The 15,327-nt window shown below is 23.1% G+C and overlaps 1 protein-coding gene across 2 annotated transcripts; it reads right to left on the bottom strand.

The window, feature by feature from the left end:
* Positions 1–3,324: 3,324 nt before the first annotated feature.
* LOC112594187 (unconventional myosin-Ia) lies at positions 3,325–14,788 on the bottom strand. 2 transcript variants are annotated; one of them, XM_025338852.1, is made up of 21 exons: positions 14,750–14,788; positions 13,518–13,657; positions 11,640–11,755; positions 11,351–11,541; positions 11,235–11,281; positions 11,077–11,140; positions 10,994–11,007; positions 10,027–10,111; positions 9,536–9,645; positions 8,958–9,105; positions 8,288–8,709; positions 8,035–8,198; positions 7,393–7,529; positions 6,140–6,329; positions 5,707–6,054; positions 5,587–5,644; positions 5,026–5,166; positions 4,242–4,484; positions 4,026–4,178; positions 3,685–3,908; positions 3,325–3,629 (listed from the first exon to the last, which is right to left on the bottom strand). In XM_025338852.1, exons 2-21 carry the CDS (start codon positions 13,626–13,628, stop codon positions 3,506–3,508), a joined length of 3,090 nt encoding a protein of 1,029 aa, XP_025194637.1. In that variant the 5' UTR covers positions 13,629–13,657; positions 14,750–14,788; the 3' UTR covers positions 3,325–3,505. The 2 variants fall into 2 exon arrangements, with proteins under 2 accessions (XP_025194637.1, XP_025194638.1); XM_025338853.1 differs by lacking the exon at positions 14,750–14,788 and adding an exon at positions 14,561–14,609.
* Positions 14,789–15,327: the final 539 nt, after the last annotated feature.

Here is a 15,327-nt window from a genome sequence, read left to right on the forward strand (position 1 = left end):
CTTATCATAAAACAGTGCAAATGCCGAATAGGTTAATAGTATAAATAGATTATATCTTAAAACTAATTAAAATTCAATAACATATAGTAGACTATAGTAAAATTGTCACCAATAACGCTTTTGAATTATAATAAAATAATTAACACCATTATTTATTATTAAAATTTAATTTAATCCAAATTTTAACTTAAATTATTTTTAAAACTATGCAGTGAAAATGAAAAAAATAATTTAAAGTTTAAACTCTAGATAAAAATTTAAAGTTTTTCCAATAATTCGTTTTTGAATTAAAATAAAATAAATAAATACATTTTAACATCATGTATGATAAAATAAACTTTTATAATACTCGCATTATGAGATACTAATAAAATTATCCAATGATCGGAAAGAACCTCATTAAATTGCCTATTCATAACGCCGCGTGATCATAATTTTTTATTGTGTTTAATTTAAAAAAAAGTATATATATATATTATGTATTTATTTATAAGTCATAAATACCACGAAAAATCATTCTAGTTCTATCTTCTAGGGTAGCAAATAAAAAACTGATCGCTCAAAATCGTTACAAGAACAATAATTATTGAAGTATGCTGATCATTACCCATATATTCATTACCACAGAAATGTTTGATAAAGAAACCAACACGCTGATCTCTAATAGGCTTCTTTAATTAATATACAATTTAATGATTTTGCAAGTACCGTTTATGTATCACAGTTTGAACTTGCTTTAAATTACATATATATTAGAATAAAACACTTGTACAAAACTAAAATATCTATTTTTTTTTTTTTTTATCAATTTTTATATAAATGGTCCACGTTGCCTTTTAAAAGAGTGGCCGTTATTAACATGTAATAAAACTATTTAAAAAACTCATTTTACCTTGTAAATATTTAACTTATAACAATTATAACTAAACACAGAAAAATGTATATTGCTACATTGGGTAATTTATCCTAACAGCTGTTTTAGTTTTGTTCAAAACATTCGTATATCTTTATTCGTTTACACTAGTTATATAACATATACGAAGTTATGATGAGCGAAAATGACATATTCAATGTTTATGTGAAACAAACATACTCTTTTGAAATTTGAATTAAATTTGAAGTATGTGGATTGTACTTTTAACCATTATTAAGAATAAGACATGACATATATATTATATGATTAAAAAAATTGAAATAGCCGGAGTAATACTTTAAAGAATTATTTTAGATTTTTAAATAGAAATGTATCAAGCCGTTTTTGAAATTTTTCCAAAAACAAAGGTGTTTAGTTGTCGATTATATTTGGACTAAGCTTGGTTTCGTAAAATTCAAAATATATATCTATTACAACTATTTACAACTAATAACGATATAGAAAAATGGTTGGTAGGTACATATTTTTGTCAATCCAGAGGAAGTGGAAGAATGTTTTACAGACTATTTTATATTTACCTGAAAATTCAGCAATAACAGAATTTTGTGTTTATTCAATAGAAAATGTCGGAGCAGCAATCTTCTAAGAAAACGCATACGATTAAAATATGACAAATGCACGTAAACGTTTTCGTTCGGATTTTAATTTAATCTTTTATCAACATTCACAAATGTATTAAAATTATTTTAATTCTCAAATTGCTCCAAGATCAACTACTGAACTTTTTTAAACGTTTCTTTCTGATTGTTTCCTAGTTTCCCACAGTTTAGTTAAAACTTGCTTGTTTATCTGATTACCCGTATGAACAGTTGGAACAAATTCAGAATAAATAAGGCCTTTAATATTAAAAAAAATAATCAGCGTGGTCTTCGTGTTGGAACGAACTTGATGAGCGTTTTTGGGTCTTGGCGATGATGTCACTGATTTTCAAATGATGACTTTCATTTGGTTCTTATGTTATAACCATAGACCCAGTTTCATTACCAGTTATAATATTTTTGATGAACTCTAGGTTGTTCTGTGCTCTTTCTTTTAAACTTTGATAAACTTTAAGTCGATGATTTTTTTTGACCATGAAACAACAGTTTTGGAACAATTTTTGTACAAACTTGTCTCACACATAAATCTTCAGTAAAATACTTTGGCTTAATCCATAAGAAATGTTACATTCACTAGAAAATGTTCTTATCGTCATTCGTCGATCTGATAGAATAATTTCTCGAACATTTGCCATTATTTCCACATTTCATAAAGTTGAAGGTCAACCAACAAGGGAGTCATCGCTAGTTGCTATACGACCTTCTACAAACTTTTTATGGCTTTATGCCATTATTATTTAATATTTTAGAACGACTCAATGGTCACTGCTTCATCTTCAAATGCTTTTTTAATTATTTCAAGGGTTTCAGTCGCTGATTTACCAAGTTTAACACAAAACTGAATGCAAACACGCTGTTCTGATTTATTCGACATAATAAAAATATCAGACACAGTGTATACTTTAATAGACTATTGTTCATTACTTTAAAAACAGCAATAGAATATGTTACCTAAAGGCTTGAATATAGAATATTGGTTAAAACTCAACACCACTTGATACTAAATGTTAATCAATAGATAAAAACTACTCCGTTGACATTGATAATAAAAAAAAATTAACTCTGCTCCTAACAGCACACCTGCTCTAAATGTAGTATTTCTAAGTAATTACCTATTTTTTAAAACATATTTAATACTTATGCAAAAGCTTATCATGTGTGGTGGTGTATGGAATATATTAATAATAAATTTAAATAAATATTCAAAGTTAAATTTGATATAATTTGTGTGAAAACAATAAAATACATATTTATTTATCATACTTCCAACACTCTCCATTCGACCATTCCTTATATAGATCAAGATAGGAACAAAAAATGAATATATTTTATGGCTACATATTTCTTTAAACCATGTTCTAGGAAAATTTTTTAAGTTAAAAAGTGCCTCAATAATTTCATATTTCATAGGTTTTATATTTAATCACATTATCACAACACAATTATCCTAGGCCAAAGCGAGCAAATATAAATGGATAATAACCAATTATCTCTATATTCTAAAAGCTTTTTAAATTTGTATTTTTGCTTTTTTTTAATATTTTTTTATGACCTTTGTTTTTTTTTTTTTTTACAATATATTTGAGAAGTTTGTTTTTGTAGTTCTATAATTTGCACTTTATACAATTTGTTTCAAAATTGTAAACTAAAATTATGCCGTAGTAGATAATAATGTAATGTAATATTTATACTGTGATTTTAAAACACAAAAATATATCTTAAATGAAATAAAGATAATTTTATTTCATATTATTAAATTAACAAATAATAAAACATTTTCAACATAGTGCAATACTTTATAGTTAATAATAAATAAAAATGTGAATAATTTTATATACTTAACGGCTTTATAACCAACATTTCCAATATATCTTAACTGAAACTATAACAAAGTATTAACTACAAAATGGCAGTGACAGCCTAAAATTTTAATATTTTAAGGCACATAGACGAAACATTACTGACTGTCTACTCAAACAAATATCTCCATCTTATTGGTTTTACGAACAATTTTAATTTGACCCGGTGCTATATCTGGTAATCCTAAATATTTGAATGCTATAGTTACAGTTTGATCACCAAAACTTGCATCAAATCTGTAAAATAATCATCAATTAATGGTTTTGAATTTTAAGAAGACTAAAAAATTACCTAGTAGATATGTTAACATCTGGTGGACTACCAGACACGTTTTGAATAACTAAAAACAGTTTGGTGACTATTTCTATGACATGACTAGTTTGAAGAACAATATCTCCTTTTTTTTTATATGTACTATCTGAAGGACCAACATCAGATCCTTGGTGAAATAAACATCCACTTGGTGATGGTGACCATTCCCCGCCCAAGTCATCTTCGGCACATCTCACATACGCCTAATAAAATATTTTTATATTAAAAAAAAAAAATGCATAAATTTAACTATTTAACTAGACAGGAATTAATTTTTATAATAAGTTTATAAACTACATTTAATTAATTTAAAGACTTACTGATTTTATATGAAATACTGCAACATTATCTAAAAATGGTGATAATGATAATCTATAAATATCTGCAGCTGGTACTCTGTATTTCACTTGTAGAGTTCTATGGTCTAATATTAACATAGACTTTGTTGAAATCACAAGAAGAGTTGGTACAAACTAAACAAAGTAAAATTATTTTTCCTTAATAAAATTCTAAAAAATCAATCACAAAATGACTACCTTGCCACTACTTCGTGTAATTTTGTTTACTATATCAGCAAACACTACATGATGATCATCACACTGTAAAGCAGTCTTTTTCCATTGAGTATGTTGCCTTAGACGGACATAATCACCAATAAATGGGTGTGCAACACTTTGACTGTAACTTGCTTTACGATTTTTAAATATGATGCTAGCAGTGACTTTTTCACGCATACGATTTCTTGACGTCTGATCTAATTTATCTCGATATTTATGACACTAAATCCAAACATAATTTTATTAATATATTATATTATTTTATTTTATTCTTAAAAATTATATTATTTCCTTTTAAATGTTTTACCTATGTATTGTTATGTGTTAATACATTCAACTTTTAATAACTTGTAATTTAGTTACATAAAATTAAAGTTTTAAATGAACTTATAAATTTTAGTTAGAAATAAAATTGACATTTTAGTTAAAATAAAAAGAAATTATAATTTTCTTTTACAAAACATTGTTTTAATATCAAACTATTATATCTATCACATAATTTGGTACTGAAAAAACTGTACAGCATTAACTGTCAAAAACTAAATTAAAATTTCAAATAAAAAACAGATAATGTTTAAAATAATGTGATATTTGTAATATTAAATTTGTTGTCTTATACACTATAAAGTATAAATGTACTCTTAGAAAAAAATTATTTTTATTTTTATTTAATTATTAATAATAGTATTTATTCAATAATAAGTACTTTTAAATTGAATAATGAAATTATTCCAGATTTCATATATCAAAATCTAAAACTTACTCTCCATTTGTGATGTAATGTCTCTAATAAATAATGTGTGTGCGCAAATCGAGGATTAGACAATGGTACCCAAGCTCTAGAAATAGGCGACTCCGTTTCTACACTTAAGCTTCTTGATAATCTCATCAAATATTGACGTTTCTGAAATAAATTTATTTATTAATAAGTATAATATACTAAACAATATATTTTAATATAAAAAAACAATATAATAAAAATAAAAATGTACTTTATAACAACTAATTTTGTATATAATTATATTTAAAATCATTATTTATTTCTAGTAAATGATTAATAAAAATAAAATGATCATACAAATTTAAGTTCTATTTTTTTAAAATATTAAAAATTATATAATTATGTATAAACTACTACTCAAATAATTAGTAGATATAAATATGGGTAATAGATATACAATATTAAATTGCATTATTGTATACTAAATCAAAATTACAATTGCTTCAATATAAAAATAAATAAAATACACTTTTAATTAATTTGTATTCATTAAAAGTTTTATATTAATTGAAGTATAAAATAATATTTAAAACTATTTTTTACCTGCCAAGTTAAAATTGTTCTAGTTATGCATTTGGCAGCTGAAACGGTATCGGTAATCCTATATCAAAACAGTATGATTAAAAACTTTAAATATTTTTGATCAATATATTAAATTAATACCTAAAATGTTGACATTTATTCGATAAGTTATGGGAATAATTTTGTCTTCTATGTCTATGCCAAGCTTCTTGCACCAAAGCTGCAAGTTGATTAAGACGTTCTGCTCTCAACTGTTCTAATTCCCATACAGACCTTGGTGAACGTACAAACACTTTTGATACACCATACACAAACTCTCCACTGGGTATTGGTAAGCACACGACTAATGCCCGTATAGAACGAGCCGTATTTCCATACCGAGGTCTAGGCCAAGTTGCTGGACTAAGCATTTTATACCGTGTAAGGAATTCTTCAAATGTAAGTCGATAGCAGAAACCTGATCTACGCAACCGAACAATTTCTACAAGACTAAAATTTAAAATAACATTTATTCTTTAAATCAATAGTTTTCAACTAAATATTACTAATTATTTATTATTTATTTATTAATTACCTAAACCATCTAACTTGTTGTTGTACAAAAGAAGAATCAAAAGAGTTTACTTGACAATGACGATTTGGTGATATGCATGTTACATAATGACAACGACGACCAGATAATGTTGCAGTAAATGCTTCTGCCCAAACACGTAATTGACTAGCTGGATTGGAAACAGTAAATGATGACATTCTATTTGGATTTCCTGAACAATAATTATTATTAGGCTTTAAAAATAAGCGTGATTTAATAAAAACAATATTAGATTTTATTTTTAAAAAATATGATTAAATTTCAAAATTGACCAATTATAAAAACTATAGTATTATAAACACAACACAACATTATATTTTTATTAATATACAAAGATTTTGTTTCATTCTTAAATAAATTTAAAATATTTAAATAATATTAATTTCATGGTCATATTATTTTAAACAAAATAAAACGTATACATCATAGTCATTAATTGATATAAATAATAAACAAGGCTCAGAAGTTAAAATACTAAAAATTGGTAAAAATGCAAAATAAAATTATCAACAAATTTTATATATTTTTTTTTTTATAAAATATGGTAACAGGTATTTAAGAACTTAAATTATTTGATCAGCTCTGGAATGTAAAAATGACAATCTTGATTATTTCAGTCAATGTGTCTGGCAAAAATTTAAATTTAACAAAATAACATTAGAAACTGTAAATATGCATAAATTAGCAAAATTAAATTTCTTAAACAACATCTGGAAAGTGTGAAACAATTTGTATCTTACTCTTGATGTTCTATGATTTATTGAAAGAAATATACATTTGCAAGAACTTTCAAGCCCTGGTAATAAGCATTCATAAGAAATATCTACATGAGATACCACTTTACTCCATCTAAATTAAGAAGGAACCTTGGTAGCGATCAATTTTTGTTGGCTGTTCAAACAACACCCATCTACTACCTTTTACTAAGACAACTATATGTATGCCTATGTAGTCTGGCAATACCACTCCGTACAATTCAGCCCCCTAAGATACCTTATAAACATGAATGAAATGTAAAATAACATATTATATATAAAAAGTTATGTTTACCTAATTTAAATAACCTTCCATAAGATAAAAAATACAAAAGTCGCTTTACTGAAGTTTGTAAATGTTAGACTCAGATAACAGCTATTATGCTATAACACTGTTCATTCATTAATAGTTTTGTTAAGTTTAATAATATGGTCAAGAACTGATTTTATAAACTGAGAAATTATAGTTTTAAATATTACCTTCAGGAAATAAAGACTTCAATAACGGATGTGTACTGTTATACATAGTAGAACATAACAATGGACTCAGACTGTTTTTATTTTTTTCAACAAAAGTATTAATATTATACTTAACTGGACCCATAAAATGATTTAATCTGAAAAAAAATAATCAAAAATTACTCTAAGAAATATAAATTATAAAAAAATCTATAACCATACTTTAAAAACGTAAATTTAAAACAATTTTGTCACTTATAAAATAAAATATATTTATTATTTGTATTTAAAATTTAATTTAATCTTAAACAAAAATTATATATTAATTTAAAATCATAATTAATAAATAAAATTCATTAACTAAAACCAACTATTTAAATTGAACAGAAAATCAATTAATTTAAATAATATTCAGATAATTTGATAAATTTCTCAACATTTTAAATAGTTATGTTTTATAAATTAAAAATTGATGTTACAAAAATATATTTGATATTTAAACAGTATAAAAGATATTTTATTTCAAAAATTACATTTAAAATACTTTTTTTAAACAAGAACTTTTATTTTAAATCTCAACAAATCAATTATTTTTTAAATGCTGTACATTTTTTAATAGTATGAAATCAAACTTATATTATTAAAAAAAAATTATTTTCTTACACAAAACTTTCATTCAATGATATTTGCTCAACTGCAGAACTGATTTGCTCCTCAGAAGAAGATGAGCTGTACTGTCGTTGCAATGCACAGATTCGTTTAAATACTGTTATACTGTTACTATCCAATACTAAGTCATCCATTATACTCAATAAACCTCCATATGTCTAATAGTATAAATTAAAATAATTATAACTATACATTTTTAGTATTTATTCAGCAACTATTTTATTCATTAATTAAATCTAAAACACACCTTGAATATTAGTTCACAAACTGATGTATTATCATAAAATGGTATAAGACACCATTGTATTCTTTCTATCGCATATTCTTGCTGCTCATCTTTTAATGTTGCTGTTATTACTAAATTATGGATTTTATCATTACAGGAATTCAACACAAAATTATCCCAATCCATCTGACTGTCAGAATAATCAAAACCAAAAGCATCTAAAAAGCCTAAATTTCTTCGTTTATATTTTGCTTCGGCTTTAACACTTTGGTTGAGTCTTGTTATCAACCAAGAAAATAACCTAGTGTACAATGACTGAGCAAGCAAGTCCTTGATAAAACGACCTTCTTTCGCAGAAATTCCAAATGATAATACTGATGATGTAAGAACTCTTTTTAAAGCCTCACCATCAGTACCTAATAGTTCACCCAGCTCATATAATTCTGAAAATAAATTTTAAATAAATTATAGGTACTCATAAATACTTAAAAAAATGTATTTTCATTAGCTAATATTTTTTTATCATTTAAGTGACTATCATTTTAGTAATAATAATAATCTGACAGTACTGTTATAAATTATTGAATAATACATAATTTACTTAAATAAATACTGATAAATGAATACTAACTATTGCAAAATGAATTAGTTATTTGAACTGAAAATAATTTAATTAATTTTTAATCCATACCATAATCATTAGTAATTAGACACCCTTCAGTTCCATCAATGTTATTAGTTGGTACCAAATTCAAATTGCCCAGTTTTAATATACTGCTAAGAATCTTAAAAATACTGGTTACTTCGGATTCACTAAATCCCAATATTTCAAATCCATACTGTAAAATACATTTAAAAAAAATATTAAGTTATTGTAAACAATAAAAATGTAGAATTTATTTAATACTATACAAATATTCATTAATTAACAAGTTATATTTTTAACTTAATACTTAATTTATTTTAAGAAATGGATTAAAAATATAATAAATATAAATTATACACAATAGATTAGAACAGAACTAAAAGAAACATTCGGACATTTGAAGAAAAAAATGTAAGTAAAATTATTAATAAATATATTTACTTTTAATACATGATAAAAACAATACTTTAATATATTTTCCAACACATCTAAACAAAACATGAAATAATAAAAACATAAGTAAATACCCGATACCTAATAAATATAACTATTAATCTTTAAGATAAAAAAAAAATAAAAATACTTTCATTATAATACTAAATTATATTAATGAATACAATTACCCTTATTGATTGATATTCTGATTGAAAATTAACAACATCAATTTGTCTAATACGATTACTGCATTTTAAATAAACATAGTTTTCTGAATTTCTGGTGAGTTTTAAGGATTCTAAAAATCAAAGATATTGAAGAAAATTATCATTTATGATACAAAATGTATAATAAATTAATAAATGCATGTACATTTAAAAAAATATATTTATCTATAATAGTCAATAATACCTCAAATTATTTATAACTAATTTGTTTTTTTTTTTTTTTTTTATTTGTAAAATACTCATATTACAATACTATAGTACAATTAATTAATTAGTTAAGTAAATTATATAATAAATTAAATGATTAAGTACTTAAATATCTGAAGTACCTTATTTTAAAACTGCTATTTTATTTTATTTAAAGATAAAATTACAAACAAGTAATATACATAAATAAATCAATTATTTTATATAAATATACATTTAAAAAACATAATTAAATTTAAACTTACTTAATAAATGAATATCAGCACCATAAATTAGTTGATAAAATATATGGAAATTCCTATTCAATGCATTTTGCGTCGTTACCCTTGCCTATAAATTAATCAATATATTATAATAATTAATTACAAAATTATAGACTATAAAGATATACAAAAAATTGTCATAAAAATATTATACTGAACTAAAATCTTTGTAATTGTATAATACAAATTTTTAAGTACAGACACTCACTTGCTAATTTAGCAGGGAGATTTACATTCCAAATTGTTATTTTATAATTTTACAATGTCACACTTAGCTAAAACTAATTTTTAAAGTTAAATAATTGGGAATTTTCAAAAAAGTATAATAACAGTTCAAAAATGAAAAATTTTAAATTAAATAAACATAGGAAAGACGTAAATTCAAAATTTCTTAGTTATTGGTACCAAAATATTTGTAATATATTTCTTGTAGACCAGTAGTCACAATGGTTATAAGGCTGTTCAATAACAAAAAAGTTGTTAGGGTTGTTTCAGTAACAAACTGCTATAACTTTTTATAGTTTAAAAATTATACATTATAGGTTAATATTGCTGGAATACCGCCACTGGACAACTCCCTCCCTTATACCACCCAAATACTTCCTACAAGTATTTCATTTAGTTACTGTATATTGTATTTATTTGTACAAATTGGATATTTTCTATTTTAAAATTAAAAATAAAATTGATTTAATGATTTATATAATCAAGACAAAAATTAATGAAAAATTATAAAGTAAGAACAAATACATGTTCGATATTTCAAAATGCAATACTTTGTTACTCAAAGACATCAATAAAGTGCAAAAAAACTACATATTACATAAATTATTAATATATGAGGAATGCTAAATAAGTAGCTAACAAATAAATTTACTAATTTGTCTTGTATCATCTTTTAAAAACATTGGATAAAATTATACCTAATGGCTAATAATTAATAACTCACTTTATCCAATAAATCTATTTGCAGCACACATAAAGAAGAAAAATTAATTATTTAATTATTAAATAAATCAAAATCATACTTACATCCTGTAATTGTAGCACCCACAATATCCCCTTTAAAATTTAATTCTAGATCAACGTGTTTTATCTGAAACATACGATTAAATACCAATCAAGTTCTTTAAATTTAAATAAATTGTATATCAAATTAGTAAAATTATAAAACAATATAAATTACTTACAAAACGAGAAGCATCACTATGAATATGTGTTTTGGCATTTCCAAAAGCTGAAATAATAATTAACGTAATGGAAAGTTATTTACAAAAACATACAATAATGTAACGATCATACTTACAATTTAATATGATGTTAGCATTCAACAAACGTTGATTGAGCAAATTATTGTTATTATTGGTCCCACATAGACAATGCAGCAACATTGAAATAGAATGGCTTTTACCTGAGCCAGAAATACCTTGTAGGACAATACATTGATCTTGAGCAGCATCTACCAACCATCGAAAAGCCCAACTAGCAATAGCATAACTAAAAAAATAAAAATATTAAAAAATATCATTGCATTATTAATATTTTACAAAACTGTATTTTTAAATATTAAATAGATATATTTTAAAGATCATTACAGATGTGGTGGTAAGTGGCCTGATCTTGGTGACATATAAATTCGACATAAAGGTATAGAAACTTGATGTACTTCTTTATATGGATTCACAGCAATAAGCATATTTCCCATATATGTCTGAAAAATCAACATGATAAATTTATTTTTAATCAACTCTTTAGGTATTATGCATGAACAAAAAAAAAAATATTATATAATAAACAAATATTAAACAATGATTGTTCATTAAAAAATTACTGTAAAACAACATTTATTACACATCAGAAATTAAATACAACATTGAATAAAATTAAATATAATATTGTAAAAATATTACGTAAGTTAAAACAATTAAAATCTTAAATTAATCATTGTATCACATATTATAATTTTAGTCTGTAAGTAATAATTCAGAATAAGATAACTGGTTTTACTAACAAAGTATAGAATGTGTGTGTAATGCTGTAATGCAGCAGTTCCCAAAGTGTGCGCTGCATTGTTAGCCTAGAATTTTTTCTAGTCTAAATATAAATTTGAAAACTAAATATCTAGTAAGTATTTAGTTTAATTCCAAGATTTGTAAAAATTTTTAATGATGTGCAAGCCTACCCATCTCATTAATATTATTTTTCAATATCAGCAAAACTATTAAAACGTGTTATTTATTAAAAAAAAATGTAATTTTAATAAATTAAAATATAATTCTATATCATTTATTACAATTCTTTTCTGATTTTTAATTATTTATTGTCATAAAATCATGCTTTGACTTTAAGAAAAGCACCTTGAGAAAATCTTAATCCAAAAAATGTGCTGCAAGCGGGAAAAGTTTGATATCCGCTGCTGTAATACATACTCATTTTAAGTAATAGGTAAATTTAAAAATATAAATAAATAATAGATGAATTAATGTAATATAAATAACAATAATTAAATGTAAATATTTAAATAGTACATTTTTTTTTTTTAAATTATGTCACTTACTTTGTTACTTATAAGTTATTATCATTTTGAAAAATTAACTAATACCTACTCTTTCTTTATTAAATAATTTCAGTTTTTTAGAAATGAAAGATTCAAAGAAAAATTTTAACTGTTAATTCTTGTTAATATATATTTTTTAAATAATTTTGAAATTAGATTAACCATCTACTGTATAATACATCAATGCTTAAATGTAACAGCTTTTTTAAATATTCTTTTATGATTAAACATCTTTATTTCAATTTTTAAAGTTCAAAACAACATACACAGTAAAGCGTTAATTATCTACGCAACAAAATTTTTGTACAAATTTATTTTTAATTTAATTTAATTTAGTTTTATTAATTGTTATGTTCTTTTTATTGTATATATATTATAAAATGAGAGATTATTTTATTATCTACTACAGCTTACTCAAATGTGCAAAAAAAAAAAATTGATTATTATTTTAAATAAATACTTTATACATTTTTTATATTATGTATGAATAATATATTTTTAAATTTTAAATTTCAATAAATAGTTAATACTACATCCATATATACTTTTAATAATATATCAATATTAACAAATGAATAATGAATAATATTTTAAAATCTTTAAAATTAGTTTTTAACTTTATTTTTAATTGCTATTTGATTATCCACACTACCTCGGTCACAATCAGTGGGAATAATTGACGCTCTACTGTATATATATTATCTTTTAATATAGTATTTTTAAATTAATCATATTACTAGTCTGCATTTTTATATTTTTTGCATACATTTCATAAGTAATTAAATTTAAATTATTTAGATAATATACTAAGCTGAATTATAGGAACAATTAATACATTTATGATATACTGAATATAAGTAAAAAAATACAATGGAGAAAAAATATTTTTATTTTTAAAGCATATAAAGTTACTTACATAGTTGGTATTTGAGTCATATCTACAGTTCAGGTTTGAAATAAATGTTTCTTCTGTCAATGGTTCTAGCAATACACTATCCCAGATTCCATCTTCATCGTTGAGATCCATTAGAAAATTCGAGTCTTGTTTAAAAGATTCTATAAAATCAAAACTGAAACCTTTAATATCATAAAATACATTATAGGCATGAAATGTTATATTATGCCGTGGCAGGCACTATCTGGTACCATATTGATTGTTCACATCTAATCCACTTATTATTATAACTTATAAGCACCTGTCAACTTTAATAGTTATCATTCAAAACAAAAATTTAATTGTTTTTATCTAACATATTAATATACAATAATAAGTTGTAAATCACTTGATTTTTTTTTTAGATAGAAGAATTTTAAATTACAATCATCAAACTTTAATTACCAAAATATAAAATGAAGAGTTAACTGTTAATAATATTATACTTAAATGGCTTTTTAATTTTGATTACTATTATGTATAAATATATTTAATGAATAACTTTCTAATATTTAATATAAAAAATATTAAACTTTTTTATCTCATAGCATTTTTTTATATTAAAACTTTATATTTATCCAAAAAAATTTAATATAAGGTTATAATAAAATAATATTCAGTAACATATAATTTTATTAACAATAATCATGAAATGCAACATCTTAAAAGAATGCCCTACCAACTTTCTTTTCCTTATAAAAAAAAATATTCTTATTTTAAAAAACAGCAATTTACCTACTTTATAAATAATCTACCATCATTTCTCATACACTTTAAAAGATTTTACTTCACAAAACAATTAATTTAATAAACAAAAACTAGTTAGGAAAAAATTTAATTTGAATTCCACTAACATTGAACAACTATAAATAATTTTTATTCCAAACAAAAGTTAGACTTTGTTTAACTTGTTATTATATTGTAATTATTTATGAAAATAATATGTACTTATTTTTTAAACCTGGTCATTATAATTATAAAGATTAGGTACCTATAGGCTATAAGATAATTCAAGTTTTAAGTACCTGGAATTGAAATGAATATCAAAAAAAACGGTTTACTTTAAGTTCAGTTATCATAAGTGGTTATTTAAAAGTAATATCCACTTAAATAAGTGCATATTTCGGTTTACTATTAATAATAGCTTAAGTGCATAAAATATTTACTACTAATTAGTAACTACTTACTATCACCTTTTAATAAAGATAACTTACTTTTAAGTCAACAAATTCAAATTTTCACCAAATTGATAAATAAAATTGATAGGTACAATAATATAACACTAAAAAACAATAAATTTATAAAAACTAAAACGTTTTTAAAATTTAAACAGCCCAAAGTTCATTTATTTTAAACAAAATTTTTGAAGAAAAAAAAACTAAGTATTGATAAAATTATCGGCTGGTATAGTGATAACTGATAAAATAGCAGTGCAAGTAAATCTATGAGAAATTAAAAAAAAAAAAACTATATCCAACTGTCTGTTTGATTATAATAATATTATAATATAAAGTATAAAAAACCTATTTAAATCTTGAATAATAAAATTATGTTTCAATTTAAACAATTTTATTTAGATAGTTTATTGTTGTAGTTTAATATTACGGCTCAAATAATAATACTGTACGAGATTAAAAAAAATCATTTATTATTTTTTAATAATGAAGAATGGGTAATCATAAAAGGTACATTGATTATTGTATTTAATTCATATTGCTTTTTATTAATTGTTATTATACATTGCCTACTTACTATTTACTATTTACTATTTCCATACAGTTTATGTCATGTT

The sequence above is a fragment of the Melanaphis sacchari genome, unplaced genomic scaffold, assembly GCF_002803265.2.
Source record: "Melanaphis sacchari strain LSU unplaced genomic scaffold, SCAv2.0 Contig221_pilon_pilon, whole genome shotgun sequence".
NCBI classification, from domain to species: domain Eukaryota; kingdom Metazoa; phylum Arthropoda; class Insecta; order Hemiptera; family Aphididae; genus Melanaphis; species Melanaphis sacchari.

What these genes read in the sequence shown, in the direction of transcription:
- LOC112594187 (XM_025338852.1), bottom strand. Translation starts at nt 13,628, where the DNA reads ATGGATCTCAACGATGAAGATGGAATCTGGGATAGTGTATTGCTAGAA. An exon ending in TGCTAACATCATATTAAATT is followed by an intron (nt 11,282 to 11,350) that starts GTAAGTATGATC and finishes TTATTATTTCAG; the next exon opens with CTTTTGGAAATGCCAAAACA. An exon ending in TGCTGATATTCATTTATTAA is followed by an intron (nt 9,646 to 10,026) that starts GTAAGTTTAAAT and finishes TTTGATTTTTAG; the next exon opens with AATCCTTAAAACTCACCAGA.